The 19,166-nt window shown below is 37.4% G+C and overlaps 1 protein-coding gene across 5 annotated transcripts in view; it reads right to left on the bottom strand.

Annotated features, from left to right (window-relative positions):
• Positions 1-19,166, bottom strand: part of NEK7 (NIMA related kinase 7) — a 76,912-nt gene that overhangs the window by 10,053 nt on the left and 47,693 nt on the right. For 4 of the 5 annotated variants that reach the window (XM_068140913.1, XM_068140916.1, XM_068140914.1 and 1 more), the window contains 3 exons: positions 18,243-18,350; positions 9,989-10,083; positions 5,256-5,369 (listed from right to left, as the gene is read on the bottom strand). In XM_068140913.1, the coding sequence (XP_067997014.1) occupies positions 5,256-5,369; positions 9,989-10,083; positions 18,243-18,350 (317 nt within the window). Of the gene's footprint in view, positions 1-4,372; positions 4,548-5,255; positions 5,370-9,988; positions 10,084-18,242; positions 18,351-19,166 lie in introns of those variants that run through there. The other variant, XM_068140917.1, reaches the window with a different exon arrangement.

Below are 19,166 nucleotides of genomic sequence, written 5' to 3'. Positions count from 1 at the left end.
CATCAGAGAATTTCATTCCTGCTTTTAAGAAAAAGACTAAGGATTTTAAATTATAATCATATTCCTTTCATTTTGCAGAAGATTAATTTAAATGCACAAGAAGAGGAAATGCAGAAGTTAAATACCCCCACTTAAAGCTTTGTCCATTAGCCTTTGTAGAAACATTGCAAACTGTACACAATGTACAGGTTTTGCACATGTAACAACACAAACACTATGCAATTAGACCTTTGCCTTCTTTAGCAAGAAGTTCACTCTCTGAAAATGAGATCATTCATTCTGAAGATAGTGGCCAGGTTGCTGAATTAAAAATAAAAATAAAACCCCAAAACATTTCAGAACAAACTGTAATAGACTTGCTATTTGAATCTTAATTATGTTTATTTTGACTACTGGACTTATCCATCCTACTTCTTCTGGCAGTCAACAAATAAAATACAATACCACTCACAGGAAAAACTATTTCCCTGTAATAACTCCTAATCGCTTAGAGAACAGAACACTGGAAGTCCTGAACAACTGTAAAAAATAATAATTGCCAACATGTAATACAAATATGCAAACCAAAACAATCTCCTGCAGAAGAAGCAGGTGGGATGCAGCGCAGGCAACAGGAGCAGCATACTGGCAGAGATGAGCAGCTTGCTATGCAACACCTCAGACAGCCTGCATGGAAATCAAGACTGCAGAATGTCCAGAAAACTCAAACCATAAACTAGAGTCAAACAAGAGAATACAAGTGCAATTTATCCGCAGAATATGGCACCAGCTTTTGTACCTATATATTTATTTTTCTCTGCTTAACAAAACTGCATATAGTAAATACAGTCCCAGTAAAAGACCCTGAAAGGTTGACACCTGTAATGAGTTTACTATAGATACAATGGCAGAAGTAGATCTTAAAAAAAATTTATCTGTGAAAAGCACAAGTCTTGTTTTCCTCAGGGAGACTACTTCATGTCTTTCCAATCTTGGCCTGTGAGTAACTGTTTTCTAAACTGAACATTGTGATTTAAAAATCACTTTCAGACTCAAACTGTTTGTAAAGTTGTTAAAGGAGAAACCTTCCACCATAGTTACTTTGTTACAGGATTTTATAATTCCAAGCATCAATAAAATGGCCAAGAGGATTCATTGCTTAGAAACACATCATAGCATCATTACTCAAAAGTGGGTATAAGGCTTTGGATTCTATTAATCCCTCTAAGTACCCTTGTAAAAACCATTCACCCAAATGGTGTCAGCTGGTAGACTTTTGCAGCTTATTTTCCAGTCTAGCTAAAATGTTTATGTAGGATGTTTATCACTAGGATGCAAAAGATCCACAAGAACACGTTCAAGTAAGGCAAACTCACTTAATCAATTTACTTAGAAACTACTTCCCCAAGATACCACAAGTGGTGAGCTCAATTAGTGACAAACTTTCAATATTATTTTAATAAAGTAAATCAGAGTCATAGAGTCCATAGAAGTCTGAGTCTTAACAATTAAATGTTGGTCGCTTATTATTGTAAAATCTCCTCCTCTGTCTCCAGTCCAGAATCTCAGCTGCAATGCAGGAATGCGGAGCTGACTATGTTTGGGACACCATACAGTGATAGTGCAGATTTTCTGAGTAATTTCAGGATCCTTAAGCTTTTCTGAGGCTTGTTACCGAACAGCAGACCTTTGGTAGAGTGTGAATTAATTTTGCCATACCAAATGAAAACAGCTGCATGGGGAGGCAGTCTTTCAGCACTGAAACTGGGACCATGCTTAGTACTAGCACCATTCCTTTAACTTCTACAGGAACACCCATTTCAATAAACCTGAAATCCATTTGTCAACCCCTCTAGTACTAATAAAATTCCTGAAGCAGCAGAAGAGCCTGGCAGTACCATGGGAAGAGGCACCAGGATGCTAAACTCAGGATTATCATTTGAGAGTAATTTTTTATTATCTAGCACAGACTGGCCAACAGGCAGAGCAGACTTATGACCGTGCTGGAGGGACCTCTTGTTGTGTCCCCAAGCTGCAAATTTGTTTGGCTGCTTATTTGTTCTTAATCTCCTCTGTGCATTTAGCACAGTGACTGTCTTTAGCCTGGAGCTTAGCCTGACACGGGAGCAGCGGGACACACTTTCTTCAACTTTAGCAGGTTTTTCAGCTATGAAATAAATCATTACCATTCCACTCAGGAGGAGGAAGGGGAAAGATAGAAATATGACAGACAAGTACTTTGCATTGTTAGCCAGCTGAAGAGAGAAATTTTCATATAGGAGATTTTGGAGGGGGGAAACACAAAATTGTTCTTAATCTGCATAGGAGACTTTCTTGAGGCCTTCTTTCAGTATTATTCTCAAGACCTTCTGCTGGCAACTAACACTGCCATTGTGTACCTGCTGGCATATCTGGGTAGGAGATTGGCTGTGGACTTCAGAAGTACACCTCGAAGGGAAGATTTTAAAACTTCATGTATCATGAAAGCAACATGATACTAATATTAGCTGACAAGATTTTAAGAGTATTGATTGGGGATGGCTAGGGAGACCCAGCTTTGAATTCCCTAAAGCAGAACAGCTTTCAGTAAATGCTGAATACTCACCCTTAATATCAGATGTTCTTAAGGAACATAAAAAAATAATTTAAATATTTAATACATATATTGAGATATCCAAAGTTTGTAACTATTTAAAAATCTGTCTGTGACTCTAGTACTGAAACAACAGTTTGTGAAAATGCATCTTCTACTATTAGGATTTCTAATCAACAAAGTGTTCTAAATATCATCCATCTGTCCATCTGTATTAAGGTGCATCTTTCTGTAACACTTTTCTCTGATGACACAGATGCAATACATTGCTAACAGGTTGGTCTTGTAGGTAGTGTGACACCTTAAAACTCATTAAATTTGCTTACAAAAAGTTTATCTAAAAAAGCACCTGTCCAGTATTTTGTAACAGAAGTGTCCACACTCTGCACACAGAGATCAAGACCTAGCGTCGGTTTTCTTTCAGAATATTCTTTTGTCAGAAAATATGAAATGGGTTTTACTGTTCAGTGAGCCCTGATCTTTACTGCTCAGTGAGTGTGCTTCCAACCTGATCAGAGGTTTGATATCTACATTTCCAGTACAGGTGAAACACTGCAGACAGTACCCCAGTCTGACAGATAAAACTTGTTCACTTGTTTGCTTCTCTATTTTTATACTTCATGCCAGCACAGTGGGGTTTTTATACAAGCAAAAAAACCAAACTAACTACATTCACTAGTTATTGTACCAAAATAAATCTATTTTTCCATGTACCATAGTGAAGACATGAGTCTTCATATCAGAACATAAAAAATATTCCCATTACAGCCTCTGCAATTGCTTATTTTTTCAAGTAACTATATTTATACCTATCTGCACTTCTGTTATCATAGCTCCTGTTCTCTAATTCTGTTTCTAAAACACACTTGCATATATGGTGGCAAGTAGCTGGTTTATCCAAGGTGCGGGAGTACGTGTCTGCATTGAAATAAAGAGAACGTACCATGTTGTGCTCTGCATCTGTTTTCAACACTAGAAACTACACAAATATAAGCAAAAGATGGAATCTCTTTCCCCATCCAAACTCTAAGACCTTCTATCTGGGCCCGACTTTGATATTTGCCCCTTGGCTGGGAATCCACATATCCAACTTCACACTTAGCTGCAGTGAAGTAGCCCTGCAGGCAGGCCAACTTCAACGAACCACTAGTGGTAGCATCATTAAAATCCTGCTGAAGGTCACCATGGAAACCGCCTGCTGAGGCTTCGCTGCTGCACTCGGCATCTCCTAATCAGCTACCATGTGAAATGCAAATTCAGACAGTCTGAAAATTAGTCAAGAAGAATAGAGGATGAGGATGCAGATATGTGAAATATTCATGCGCTTCATGGAAAAAGGAAGACAGCATGAATGACACAACAAAGAACGGCCCCTGACATTCTTGCTATCATTTTGCATTATTGTTCACACCCTACTGTATTTCTAGGCCTCCAGTTCTGAAGTTGGTTATGTGAACTGCCATATTTAACAGTCCACAATAAATAATAATTAAAAATGGCCACGGTAAAATGAGTAATTGGAAAAGCCACAAAGAGGTGCAGCATGTAAACTACACAACAGATCGTTACTTCGTCCTTTGCAATGTCACTGAATGATCTTTTTAAGTCCAGTTTGTTTCATAAAAGGGTAAAAATTGTCACTACAAATAGAAAACACCACAAAATATTGGGCGGTAATCTTTTGTTAAGAGTCCAATCACTGTCTTTGAATGCAAGAAAATGTAAGGTTCGAAATTACAGTCTTTCTAAAAGGAAATTGCACAACACTTCATGTTTATTAACAGTATTTCAGTGCTCATGTTTATTTGTGTTTTCAAAGTAATCTTTAATTCATGCAGGCTGAATTCAATTAGAACCGGTTACTAACACATGTTCTTTGCTTTACAGCTTCTACCGGTTTGCCCTGTTCTTTTCAAAGTGGGAGAATATTTCAGAACTTGGAGCATTCACAAGCAAGCATTTATATTTTTTCATTCTGTAACAGGAAGGAAAATATTTGTTTGGTTTCTTTTCATTTTACAGCTTAAAAACACTAAGTGCCCCTCCTTAAACACATTAATGACAGTACAGAACTGTTACCACCTTAAAACAAACACTGCTGTGATATGCATGAGTGTGTTGCTCACATTCAATTCTATTTCTCTGAAATTTACTGTTAATGTTGTCAAGAACCCCTCTTGCAGAAGAGCTGCCCTTCGATTGTATTGCATAGCACGTTGCAGTTTCATAATGCAGACAAGTGGGAACTAAACAATTAATTTCTACTAGTGAGCTACATCCTATCTACTGTAATGCAAGCCCCTAAAGAAACAAAGCTGGTGTGCTAATTTACTGGGCAACATAAACTTGTATAGCTGTGCTTTTAGAGCATACTAGAGATGTACAACTCAATCCCATTCTGGCATGTAGGACACGTTGTGCATTCTGGGAAAACATTTTGCCATACTTGCAAGGAAGCTCAATGAAATTAAGAAGCTCACAGTATGATGTTTCCATAATTAATCCCTCCAATTTTAAAATCGTATCAGAGACTTATTTTGACAGGAATATCTAAGAGAACTCAACATGCACACATTTATGGGCATAACCCACAAATAACATACAACCACACAAGTTACTCCTCTGGAAGTGTGCCAGCTTACAGAAACTGAGGATCTAGCCCATGAACAGGAAAATTACTTACTTCCTCTGAGTAGTGATCAGAAGGGAGAGGTGGGTAGTCACACTGCTCTATCTTCTTGCACAGGGAGTACAAGTTCATTTTGTCACCGTAAAAGGGACTCTGCAGCGCAGCCATCTGTTTAAAGAAAATCTACAGTTTTCTTTTGTGTTTTTAAGTGTAGCTGGTTTTCATAAAAATCTGTACAACTAACAAATCCAAAGTGACTTATCAACTTTCAGTTCTCTGCTTAGAGGTATGACGGTGCTAAAAATAGAAGTTCCCAAACTATTTTTGTAACCAGTGTGTGTACTTATTCCATGTCAGACAATCGTTACCTGTCACAACCCTTATATTGCAATATTTGAATTGTGTAGCATTTAGCATTAGAGTTTTATTAATACAATATGAGGACAAATTGAGTAGTTTCCAGTCCTGCTGTGGGCGTGGAAGTTCCTTGTAGCATGAGGGAGACAAAAGAAAACCCAAATCCCATCATGCAATTTTCTTGTGAAGATCTTTTGGAAGAAAGAATGTAATTTATTGGAAAGCATTATCTGAACTAAAGCAAGACCACATTATGAACATGCTGGACAACAGTAGTAGATTTTGTAACCTACCACAGATACTGCACTAGACTTCAATACAAACAGGGTTTTGTTAAAGCAAGAAAACTGAAGGCAACAGCTACATTTCCCAAAAAAGCCCTAACTCCAAAACTTCCTGATCCAGTATATTTGAAAATACTTAAGAAAACAAAAACAAAATCTTAAAACATGGTCAGAAGTGCAGCGCTGGCACCCTTGACTATAACTTACGGTTGTAATACAAAAAGAGGAGTATGTGTTGGGGGAGCACTTACGCAAATGATCAGCTTAAAGCCAGCGTAAGTAAACCTGCGTTTTATTTCCAGCCGTTACCAACCTGACATTTAAGGTAGAAGCAAATGCTACGCTTAGCAGGCTTACAAATTTCAAAATTCACTTAAAATCCCTCCGTTCTGTTCAAAGCCTTCTGAGTCTTTGAACCACAGCAGCGCGAGCACTGCTCTGAGTGCAGAGCTGCCCCAAAGTCAGTCACCCTTTTCTACATGTGCTAATAAGTTTGATTTTGGAAGGACAATGTGTACATTCCCCAGACAGGAAGAGTGTGTGTGAAACACGCTAGTCCATGCTGTGCTACTCAGCGAGCTTCAGCAGGGACAGGACAAGCTGAAAATGGCTCTCATCTGTCTTGTGGTCTTCCAGATAGCAATTTAACTCTTTCATGGCTAAATGATATTGCTGGGAGAAAACACAGGAAGAAAACATTAGAAGAAATCTTTTACATTTACTTTATAAGTGTGTTCTCAAATAGTTCAGTTCTTTTTCGCATCACCTTCATGTAACAATAAATTTTCAACCTCCCAAAGCAAATACCCCTAACATCAGTTCTATCCTACACTCCTACCAAAAAAAAAAATCTGTATTTTTGTATTTATATGGCATTGGCTCTTACCTTAAAAAGAATGTTAAAAATGCAAGCTAAAGACCAAAAACAGAAAAAGGGAAGACAGAAAACAAAAAAAAAAAGAAAAATCAACTGCAGGGTCTGTATGCATGTAGAATTTCTACATAAATGCACAGATACTCATTTTTGTACTCTAGGTGTTCATTAAAAAGTACTTTAGTTTGAATGCTGCAAAGTGTTAAAAAAATTCTGAATGTCCCCTAAGGAGTTAAAACAGGAATACTATATTTTCATGCATCTCCTGCTTTGACAGATGAAAAATGTCAACTGTCCTGTTTTTATTTTCAAGCTTTTGCACTATTCATCTGGTTCATTAGTGCATCTCGCTGCTGCCCCTGACAGCTGCTCGCCCTCTCCTCCCAGCAGCTGAATTTTTCAGGCTAATTTGATCCTCCACACTGAGACGATCGCTAGAATGATTGACTTGCTCCCTGACCTCCAGGGTCTGACTTTCCTGATTAGTATTCTGGGGGTGTCTGAGGGACGAAAGCCCACTGTCTGTCTTCAGGGCTGGTGGCAGCTCCCTCTCTTCTTTTTTTTTTTTTTTTTATTTCTTTCTTCCCCCCCCTTTTCTTTTTTTTTTTTTTTTTTTTTGAACTGTAAGCCACCAACCTACAACCCTGTAAGGATGCAATTGCTACGCTGAACAATAAAAGGAAATGTGTAAGACCTACTTTTCCATGTAAAGGTCCATGTAGCAAAAGCACAGCATCTTGATTTTAATTAGTAAAGTCTACTTTGTTGCATATCAATTAAAACTCCAGTGGTAGTGTTTTTGAGGTTTCAGAAATACCTTTGGCGCTACAAAAACAAATCAGACTTAAAAATATACTCTTTAGAAAAAAGTCTTACTGGCCACATAGTTAATGTTGAATAATAGACTGTAAATTAGATTTTTTTTTTTTTTAAATGTACATTATAGCAAATTAGTCTAAACTTAAATTTAAACGTGACTGAAACAGAGTTTAGCAGCAATTAAGCATTTATTGAGAAGTGATAAACATGTCACAGCTTTTCTCCAATTAAGCTGAAGAGAATCCAGAGCACTTATCAACATGAAATCAATATAATAAAAACACACTAATATGCAGGCAATACACATCACAAAAAAAAAAAGAAACATCAAGAACAAAACTGCATGGATAATCAAAAATACCATACAGTCCACAGATGGCTTGAAGACCCTTAAGCAACCACTTTCAAATAACTAAGAAGAAAAAAATGCTAAGTATTTTGAGTCTACTGTATCTAAAATTCCAAAATTACATCTCAAGGATCAAAAAGATTAACAAAAATTAGAAGACCAAAACCTGAAAAGAGGAAAAAATAAAATGCAAAACAAAAATCCCACAACCAACCCCACCACAAATACCTGATATGTTGTGGAATTAATTAAATGGGATAAATGCACCGCTAAAGAAATTAAAAGCTGTAGTTGAAGATGCTGCCAAATATAACAGCTATAAAATACATAGCAACAACGAGTGTATCCTATGACTTTATTCTTATGATTAGAGAAAAAAAACCAAGCACAACAACATATCAACTTAAATACCATCCTGGAAAAGCTTCTAAAATAAATAAAAAGAGAATGGTATTTAAAGATATCAATCAGTAGAACTGAGGTATTTTAGCTGTTTTGAAAATATTTACTGGATCAAAGAAAAATGTAATATTCACATAGGTGTTTAATATACTGTATCAGCATCAAAGCAGCAACCTCAGAAAACAAAACAAAACACCTTTAAAAAAGTGATTTTTATCCAGCAACTTTATTTCATATAAGATAGAAGAAGAAAGAACCTTTATAATGTGTTTATTTTACATAATAATTATTCAAGCATTTTATTAGTCTCCAGATGTAAAGAACCCTCCAGAAAGCCAATGAGGGGTGAAAGTAGTAAAACTGAAAAATCCTCATCTACCTTTACAGTATTTTTGCGGCTCCAGCTTGCACAAGAGGGTAAGGCAGAGCACTGAAAGTGATGGCAGTTGCCACAGTTAGTACTAAGGAATGCCAATATGAGATTAAGTTTCAGGTCAGGATTTAAACTTCTAAATACCTGCTATCAGGTATCGCACTTCATTCCTGTGAATTGTCCTCCAGACTTAGAAGCAACAGCTATACATAGACCTGTAATCTCTGCACAACTGCAATAGAGCTGTTTTGCCCTTTTAATACTTAAAGGAACATGGTAGTGATAGGAAGTAAGCTAGTACCACTGGAGACAATCCACCTAACCTAGTAGGAACAAAATTCTAAGAGGCTGACAATGTTTTCTACAAAATCCTAGACTAAGAGAAGGTGCAGAACCTGTTGAACATGTGTCAAATGAGTTCTGCTGACTCACTGGGGCAGGTGGCCTGGAGGTAAATGAAAAGTGAGTTGGATAGATTAGCTTTTATCTGGAACATGTCTAGAAAGACTTCACTGCCATTACTGAGGGAATTACTTGTTTTCCCCACATCCCTCAACAGAATGTTCAGGTTTTTGATTAACAACTGACAGGCAAACCCTGAAAACTCTGAAGTCTACCTGTTCTTCATACCCTCATCCAGATATAAGCCAATTTCAATTTGCCCTGTATCTATATTTTCTCAGAGTATAATATCATTTGAAGTTGTGTCAAATACCAATCCTGACTGTACAAATACAGAGGTTAACCAATAATTACAGTTTAACCAGCCAGAGAGGAAGAAAAAGCAGAAAAAAAATACCTAAGTCTGAGCAGCAAAAGCCAATATCTTGAAAGTTAATCTAAGCTAGTAGTAATAAGTACACCATAACATCATTTTTTAATTGATTCACTTAAGTTTAAAATAATTCTCAAGAAATTAAACTTGTCTTAAAATAACTCAGTTGCAGTATTTGAAAGCATTAGTTGCATACTTCAGTCAGTCCTACTATTTCTCATTTATTACCCAAAAAATCATATAATCAGCACAGGCTATTAGGAAAGTTTTCCATGTGCTTGCCATTACTCACGAGTCCTTCAATCATGCCCAATCCTCAGCAAATTGCTGTAAAATCCTTGCAGCAAGCCTTCTAAAAGGCAATTCTGGAGTAACACACAAGTACAAGTGTTTCATATGCTGAAGTTACGTAAGAGTTCTCATTGCTAATATTAAAGACAGACAGACCAAAGCTGAAAAGTAGCTTTTCCACAATGTCAGAATCTAAAACAGCACTTAAGACACAGGGGGACGAGCAACAGTGTTATTACATTCAGTATATGTATCAATATTACCTCATACAGCAGACAGCCTAGAGACCAGATGTCAGATTTGAAGTTGTAACCATTTTCATGTATTCTCTCTGGAGACATGTAATAAGGTGTACCAACTGCAATAAATACACAGGTATGTTTCAATGAAAATTTCTGTTGTTATATGGTAATAAAAGTACAGCTTTCCTGGCTGAAAACAACATTTTCCATCCCCCAGATTTTTCATTTTGCTACACCTGTAATTTCAATTCATACTTATAGCTCCTCAGTTTGAGAGAAATATACATTAATATCTACATGATCAAATGCAGCTTTATTTTCACAACTGATATATAGTTACCACAATTATTCACTTGTAGAGCACTCCCCATATTTTGCTTTTAAAGATGCTTGAAAGTAATTCTTCTGAAGAGAACTAAGGGAATATACCATCCAAGCATACATGTCTGTGTTTCTTTACCAACTGTTAATATAGTGACTGGAAGTAGCAACAGAAAAAAATTATCTTCCATAGCTTGAATTTTATTTTACTTTTTTCAAATGAGCCGTCTGTTTTTCCTTTGGAGAAAACACACCTTTGAAAAAGCTGATTTTAAAACTAATAAACCACAATTTAGATTGAGTCACTGAAACTAAAACCGAGCCTGAAATCCAGGATCTTCAGTTTCCCAAGGAGGAAGGCAGGAAAACCTGTGAGCCCAGAAGCAGCTGAGATTCCTACAAGCAACTCGGCCATGTGCTGCAGGACTAGACTCGGCAAGGGGTTTTCAGCTCCCCAGTCTGTGGCTGTGCTTAATCCTGCCTCAGAGCTATGGATTCTGGAAATGTCTACCCTTGAAAAGTAGCATTTACTAGGACTGTCCCAGGGAAAATTTACATTTGATACTCCAGGACCCCGCTCCCCTTGATTTTAATCAGGCCCTAGTCATCTCTGTCACAAGTTATCTGGAAGAGATTCTGAGAGGTGTTTCAGCTCTCTAAAAAGAGACATTAAAAACAGAGTAGCTGAGTGATGGGTTTATACCTGGCAGATCAACCACAGAAAAATAGCAGTAGTAGAAGTTTTGGTGCACTGCCTCTGAACTTTCTCCCTGTATCCCAAAATGACTGCCTAAGAGCAAAGTGAGTCACAGATCTACATATATCTTTACTTCAATTTTGTGCGGCACATTTTCTTAAACACCTCAATCCTGATGATGAAAATCAACTGAAATCTGTCAATTCAATACAAATTGACATCACTTCAAAGCTCAATATTTTTTGACACAGTCAGAGATTAAAATCAGCACACCGCAAGTTACAAAAAATTAGAATATGAACCTCACAATACTGTATTTAAGACTAACATCTTGTACCACTGCTGCATTTCTGAATCGGCCTCATCTATTCGGAATTCATCCCTGTATGAATACTGGAAACAGAGGTATAAGTAAATGTGTAAGTAATTCCAAATGTCAACAATCAGGTTAATAGTTTTACCTAATCAGATTAACAATTTTATCATTTAGGGTTTGGCTTTGACAACGTGCTCTGTCTTTCAGAACAGCTGGCATCTCAAGCTTCCTTCTTAGGCAGGGGAGAAAAAAAAACAACAACAAAGCCCAACAGACACTCCAAAAATCAAGAAACATGTGGGACGTGGCACTTGGGGACATGGCTTAATGGGTATGGTGGTGATGGGTTGATGGTTGGACTTGATCTGGGAGGTCTTTTCCAACCAAAACAATTCTATGAAAAACCAAAAAACCCAAAAAAAACCCACCCTAAGCCCAAATTAACGTGCACTCTCCTATGTGACAGGTGGCCCAGTTTGGATTGGGAAACCCAGTACCACCTTCTCCCAGGTCACTGCTGCTAGTAACCCATAATTTCACCTGGTCTACTTCTTGGTAAACAACATTGCACCAAACACGTCAAACCAATATAAACTGAGCACATCCTCCCCTAACAGGTAAGCAAGGAAAGAGATCACATATTGTATTCTATAATGGATTTTGCCCCCTAAATATTTTTAGGGAGACTTTCAACCCCAGGAAAGCAGAGGGTACCTCAGAGGCTCCCTTAGCACTAGCCTAAGGAATCACTGAAGTTATGAGTCAAGGCTGTGAAAGAAAGAGCTTAAAACGAGAAAGGCTAAGGAAACGCAGCTCAAAAGCGTGGAGTACTGTGAAAATCATTTACTCTCATGGGATGTTCATATTCACCTACAATAGAGGCGTGGTCAAGGATGGCCTTTCCCCTGTGAAAGAAAAGGCACACAGATGGACTGCAACACCCAAACAGCTACCAGAATATCCAGAACGAACTCTGTTATTCTAACGTATCACCAGCAGTACTTCAGTGGGTGTTTAATGACAACTATCATTAAATTGGAAGCTGCAATTCAACAACATTTGGCATGACGCAGCTTTCAGATCTTTATTGCACTTACTGATCTACTTCTCCCTTGAATTTTTTTGTTTGTTTTGGGTTTTGGGTGTTTTGTTGTTTTTTTTTTTACCCCAAGCACTTCTGAGCTCTGGAAACTTTCACTTTATTTTACATCCATTTGTTAATGCACTGGTTTAGTATATCCTGAGGCTTTGTCGGCAGATTTCATCTAACAACGACAGTTAAGTTTAGCAGTAATCAGGTTCTTAAGATGGTTACAGCAGCACTGCCTTTGCTGCTCTGAGACATCACACAAGTAGCTGGCAGTGAGTAATGTGCCAGAAAGAGACTTCACAGAATCCACAGGGGGCAGCTGAAAACACAGAGGTTTGATGGTTCATAGTTTACCAAAAGCAAAGGTAATTTTAACCAGCAGCTCTGGGAAGCTTGCTGATACATTAGGGGTCTGATATAACTGTGAAAGATTGATGATAGTGAAAAGCAAGAACAAGTGCTATCATTTTACAGCATTTAGCCCTAGTGTAACACCTTTACTGCAATACAACCCAAAACCCCCAATGCCCAGCAAGCAAAAGGAATTGAAAGTACAGTTATGTTAGTCACTGAATCACAAAAACAACCTCAAGATCTAGGCATCATTACTACTTGTAAACTGTTTTTAACAGAACATGACTCAAAAGATTCATTATTCTGACATTCAGCAGCTGAAGGTAGTGTAATGATTCTTTAAAACAGTGAGCAATCTTGGTACTATACTGCTGGCAAGCCACTACCAGATGTGATTAAACATTATCTTCCCTTCTTGGATCATTATTCTTTTTCCTGTTAACAGCATCAAAGTACTACAAAGACATGTGACTCTCTTGACTCGTGTGAAGACACAGAAGTGGGATTATAAAAGACAGATGTAACACATTAAGGTGCTTATGTTTTTAAGAACAAAATCTGTATTCAGTGTTCTGTTCACTGCATTTGCACATCTTGGGATAACCTGCAGGCCTGAACTGTGATCTCCTTGAAAATGGCCTGGGTCAAATAAACTGCTTCCTCAGAATCTGCTGCTGCTCCTCAGGAGCTCCCTCCCTTTGAATAGGCTGCAGTGTCAGAAAGCACAGTTTCTTTATGCAAGCTTTCTGCTATTGGGAGAGGCCATGGACATAATGGAAATGGTGGTTATTAGCGGCTGGAAATCTGGATGTGGAGGATGAGAGGCAAAGAAATTATTATGTAGAAGTGAGATATGAAAAGTCCACCTTATTACCAGCAAAAACACAACTCACACTGCAACTGAGTTCAAGAGCAGAGTATGTTCACTTAAACAACGCACGGAAAGGTTCAATGAAATACAGTAACCAGTTCTAAGTACTATCAAGCATTTCAAGCTGGAAGAAAAATCTGCCTGGTAAATGTTAGTACTGCTTACACAAAACAATGGCATGGGCGATTCAGAAGGTGTTTAAACAGATTGGCTTATTTTTTAAAGGTCATATAATTATTACCAACACTCCATGCATTGGAACACACAACCATCTGAGTTCCGGAAGGGGACTAAAATCACTTTAGTAACTCTTCTGATTTTCAAAGAGCTCCAAAACAAGGCTTCGGTTAAAAAAAAGGCTAAATTTAAGTAATCAAAAGGTATGGTTTACAAATTACTTAATACCCATGAGATCATAGGAATTTTATGATACAGACTTCACCACAACACACAAGTGCTTAACAAGATGAATGGCTGATGCTGAAGCCAAGACAGTTAAGTCACAAATCAGCTGCAGTTACGGAGCAGAGAGGACAACCAACCATGGACATGACAAATTCTCCATAAGTTTTTTTTTCTTTTTACTTATTTATTTTAACATAGGTGTAAGAGATTTCTAAGGTATAGGCTTGTCTTCAACCACTAAAAATACTGCACTTAGCCAAAGTAATTCTGCAATCTGGCCTACACTATGCAAACAGTCTAACTGCAGAAATCAGTCTACAAATATCTTGGGTTATTTTATAATGTAGCAGGGTAACAGCACAGTAACTTATCTTCAGCTTTCAAAACACTGCAAGAGATCTCAGGGCTTTGTACATAAAATAAGAGCTGTTTCAATACAGCTTCTTTGAGGACTGCAATGCATCAGCTGCAGTTTCCCTGCAATTCTTCCTGTGCACTGGGGCTGCAGGTCCTTAGAAGGATTTGGTTGAGCGCAAGAGGAGCTCATCCTATTCACAGCAAAATGGTGCTGCATACCACCACCTCAGCAATGGCTTTGACACTCTCTGCTGAGTTAAAGATCTGTATGTCAGAGAAAGGAGTCTATGCACACATTTTTACAAGGTATTTTATTTCCCACAGCCAGCATAAGTTGATAATCAAATCTGTCCTAACACAGCTCTGTGCTGGGAACAGGAGTCCCATGGAAATGACAGTTGTCAAACTACAGAAGAAACCCCAGAAATCAACATGTATAATGCTTTGCTTTCAAGAATTTTAAAGGATTGCAAACCTGCTTCTTTGCTCTACAAGAAGGTATTCACATCATGGTGGCAGTATCTGTCCAGACAGCACACTACACAGCCCTCTAGCAAAACCACACAACAGAAGTGGTTGGGTTTCTTGCTTGGGTTTTTGTTGTTGTTTTGGGGTTTTGGTTGGGATTTTTTGTGAGGTACTTTGGTTTTTGTCTGTAATTGAAATACTAAAATATAGACTATCTTTATAGTCACTGACTGGCTAGGAAAGATAAAAACATGCACATTTCCATGAGCTGGCCTCAGAACTGCCATTTCGAAGAGCATAAGGCTTGGCATTCAGCCATTAAAAGAAACAACAAAACTGACAACAACCAAAAAAAAAACCACCCTCCTAACACATACAGTTGCAGGGAACAAAGAAACCTTTCTTTATTGGCTCATCCTCTCAGATCTAACAAAGTCTTCTGAAATCAAGAAACTTTGTCAAGTTTACATCAAACCAACACCACCAAATGCCTTGTTTTCCTCTGTATTTTTTGAATCATTTTTCATTTTCATAAAGGTATACACATACCAGTGTAGAAAATTCTACTCTTTCGATAAAGCTGTATAGAAAGAGTAAAGAACAATAACAAACCCTGTCCAGTGCAGTATTTTCATTTGTTTCAAATGGACCATCAGAAAGTATTCTAATTAAATCAGTATTATTCATAATTAGCAGTTAGAAGCTGTACCTAATGAAAATGTTAGTACATTTCTTTATCTCTGAAAGCCTGAATCCAGTTTGCTACTGAAATTTTTATAAAGCATATAAACAAGTATAAACTGCTGCACATATTATGTTTTCAATTCGCTAGGGTTTGTGCACCAAAGGTTTATGGAATCACAAAAAGATACAACTTTGAAAACTCAGGAAAACCAGCATCAGAAACAGCACAACAAATTAATTTCCCAGAGCAATTTCTGCTAGTGACATGATCAATCAGACTACAGCAGAGACAGTGGCACCCTAAGTTAAGTGCTGAACTAAACCTTCTTCCTAAAATTAATTCTGACACTGGAACTCAATTAAGAGGGAAATGGGAGAAGAGGAGATGGGGAAAAAAGAAATTTAAAAAATAACTCATAAACCAAGCACCCAACATGAGAAACAAAGCTTCCATTCTCCTAACCCCTGCCCTCTGGATGACTCCTGTTATTTTTTAGAAATATGCTTTAAAGGGCTTGGGGATTTTACACTGTTTAACTTCAGCTCAGTCTTCAGTCCCTTTGCAACCATTCCCCTGCAACAAGCCAAAATAACACAAGGCTGAAGCAGTTTGTTCCTCTTTAACTTCTTGACTTCTGCTTCAGAACACAAGTCTAGCTCTCCCGCCCTCACAATTGACTTTTGCCTTCTTCATGCACTTCTACCATCAGATTAGGATTTACAGCATCCTGCAATTCTAGTCCAGGGGCAGCTCCCTCTTCACACCACTCGTTTACATCCTTCTTCCATTCACAGGCAGTAACAGGACCCAGCTACAACAAAAAAGATCTCCACAGTGCTGCCAGAGACAGTCAGTGGACTATGATGGCAGCATGAACAGCACGCTTCCTATAATAAACTATTCCCTGAACTAGTATCAGATCTTTAAGGATTTATCTGAACTGTGTGGAAGTACATTTCCAGTCTGGTCTCACTGTTTCTCTGTCTCTTTCTCTCTCTTTTTTATTAATGCAAGATTGCACATCTGTGTCTCAGTTTCATTTCAGTCCTATTAAGATCTCAGCAGTTACTGGTGATTTTGACTACAACAGTATCAGTGTGCACCAAATGCTATAAAAACAGGAAGACACAAAAGAGTTACATCAAAGGCTTTCTGGAAGACAGAGAAGTAGGACTGTGTCAAATATTTCCTTTCTAAATACAAAGATTTTAGCTATTAAGTATTGCCTACATCTCAAATGCAGTCCAAACATGCTGAATAGCAATCCTCTCTTCCACAGTGTGCTGACAACTGTGACTATCTGAATGAAGTGAAATTAAGAGGTGAGGATAAATATGGAATATTTTAATCCAAGAAGTCTGGTATTTCATAGTCTAAGTAGAAACATCATCATCTGAGCAGACATTTTTGTGTGTATCCTCTCGTGACCCTCAGATATGGATTACTTAAGTATTACTTAACAGTTCTTGGCTTTCATAGATATCTTCATTATCATCAACTTGTCAAATATCCAAATGTCTAATTACAGAATTGTCACTGTCAGTTGTTAAAAAGTTCTCACTAAGCAGCATTTTATTTCACTTCTCTGTATTCAAGTATCAGTAAAGTGCTCTACCTGCCTCAATACTCTCTGCAAAGGACAGGAGACAATTCTGAAGGCTTCCATTTACAGGCCCTGCTCTTAAGGGGTCTACAAAGTTCATTTCACACCTTTGCAGGCTTGAATTCAGCAACCACTACACAAAGCCACTTCAGCAGGGGGAAGGATTTTTTTTTCCCCTTAACTTAAAAAAAAAAAAAAAAAGCATATAACTGTTCTCTAGACAACAATTTTTCTGTTTCTCTTTAAAGCAGATGCTACTCTATTTACAAGGCTTTCTCTTTTGAAGAGATCTTTGTTAATCTTGTCATGTGCCCATTCCCTACAACTTTAAATACCTGCCAATTTCTTGGTTTTTCTTTAAAGGTTTATTAATCATCCCAGTCTCCACACACTACTCAAACATGCAAATTATATGAAGATCACTGGCAAAAAAGACACTTTTTTCTCTTACGTGCTATCAAAGCAGAAATTGTGCATTTTAAAGGGGTTTTCTCCTATTCTTATAAAAATAATGATTCTAGTGTTTGCTTTTGTTGCTCTTTTGGGGGTTTGTTTGTTTTGTTTTTAAAGACTGTGGTTTGTAAAGCCCAGTTCTGATCTCTCTCCTCAACTTATTTAGCTGATATAAAGAAACTTCACTTTAAAACAGAGCAACTCCTCTGTTAGCCCTTTCAAAGCATATAACCAGCACATCATCAAAAACACATATACAGACACACAGAACTACTAGATTCTTTCCAACAGTGATTAAAGTTCAATTGAATTTTAAAAATGCATCCACATCACAGATTTTGTTTCTTCCTAGCATTTCTAGGAAATACACTACAGTCATGAAGACTTGTTTTGAGCCAGGAATATACATTAAATGAGTAAAAGCAGAAAAAACAACCAACAGTTGTACTGCTGGAAACACTGCAGTGCTACAGCCAGTCTGTATTTGTCCATGGTGCTGACCTATCATTACTACTACTTAGGAAAACTTTTAGCCAGATTTAACTCTTTCTTCCTCCTCATGAGTAGCCACAATATTTCCCATGTGAAAAAAAAATATCATATACAAAAAAAAAAAAAATCTACTTCCTCAACACCTGTACCTCAGAAGGCTTACCTAAAGAATGTGCAGCTGTGGTTTTGGAGCTGAAAAACCGACCAAGTCCAAGGTCTCCAAGTTTTACTACCCCTGTAGCTGTAATGAACACATTAGCTGGCTTTATATCTGGAAAAAAAATAAATTAAAAACAAATATTAAAAGTCAATTGTGTTGTTCAGAAAGAGTGATTCTGGGATTTGGAATGTCAATTTAACTATTTTAATAGTACAAATAACATTTAAGCAAAAAATTAAGAGCCGTGGAAAGTATGTAAAAAACCAAACCAAACAAACAAACAAAAACAAGTAAACAAATAAGAACAAAAAGAATCCCAAAACAAAACCCCCCCACACCCACCCTACCTTCAGAGAAACATAGAGAGGAAGTTCCTTACTACTTTATGTAAGCTACATACAAGGACTTCCATCAGAACTAGAATATCTCTCACAAAGTCAGAAGTAACAGACACACACACAAAAATGTTTTCAAGAACTGTAAAACATTTTTCATCACTTCTGATGACGAGATTGCCCAGAGAGGTATGATGTTGTTTATTTGAAATAGACAACTGATTCTCTTTAATAGCAAGCATTAAAAAAAAAAAAAAGGCAGCAAGTTTTTCCTCAGGGAGAATGATTATTTGAACTCGTCAATGGAATTGGGCTAATCAAGTAGAAACAAAGAAAAATAATGATGCATACCCCAGATAGTTATTTTTCACAAGTAATATCCAGTTTAACTTCTAATGTAATCCTTTAGAGACAACAGCAGAGATTTTTATTTTATGATTTTTAATGAGGTGGCTGTTACATTAAGTCTTCTGAATAAACCAACCTGGTATTTGTTTGGCAAGCGTGCTTAGCTCTTACCCAGCTCAATAACAACCCAATATGGCTCTAAACTTAAAGAAATTCATTCAACTTTGGTAAGAGGGGATTACAA

The sequence above is a fragment of the Melanerpes formicivorus genome, unplaced genomic scaffold (assembly GCF_026170545.1).
Source record: "Melanerpes formicivorus ecotype bairdi unplaced genomic scaffold, bMelFor1.0.p_v2 SCAF_7, whole genome shotgun sequence".
Classification (NCBI taxonomy): Eukaryota; Metazoa; Chordata; class Aves; order Piciformes; family Picidae; genus Melanerpes; species Melanerpes formicivorus.
This window is presented reverse-complemented; position numbering and strand designations above follow the sequence as displayed.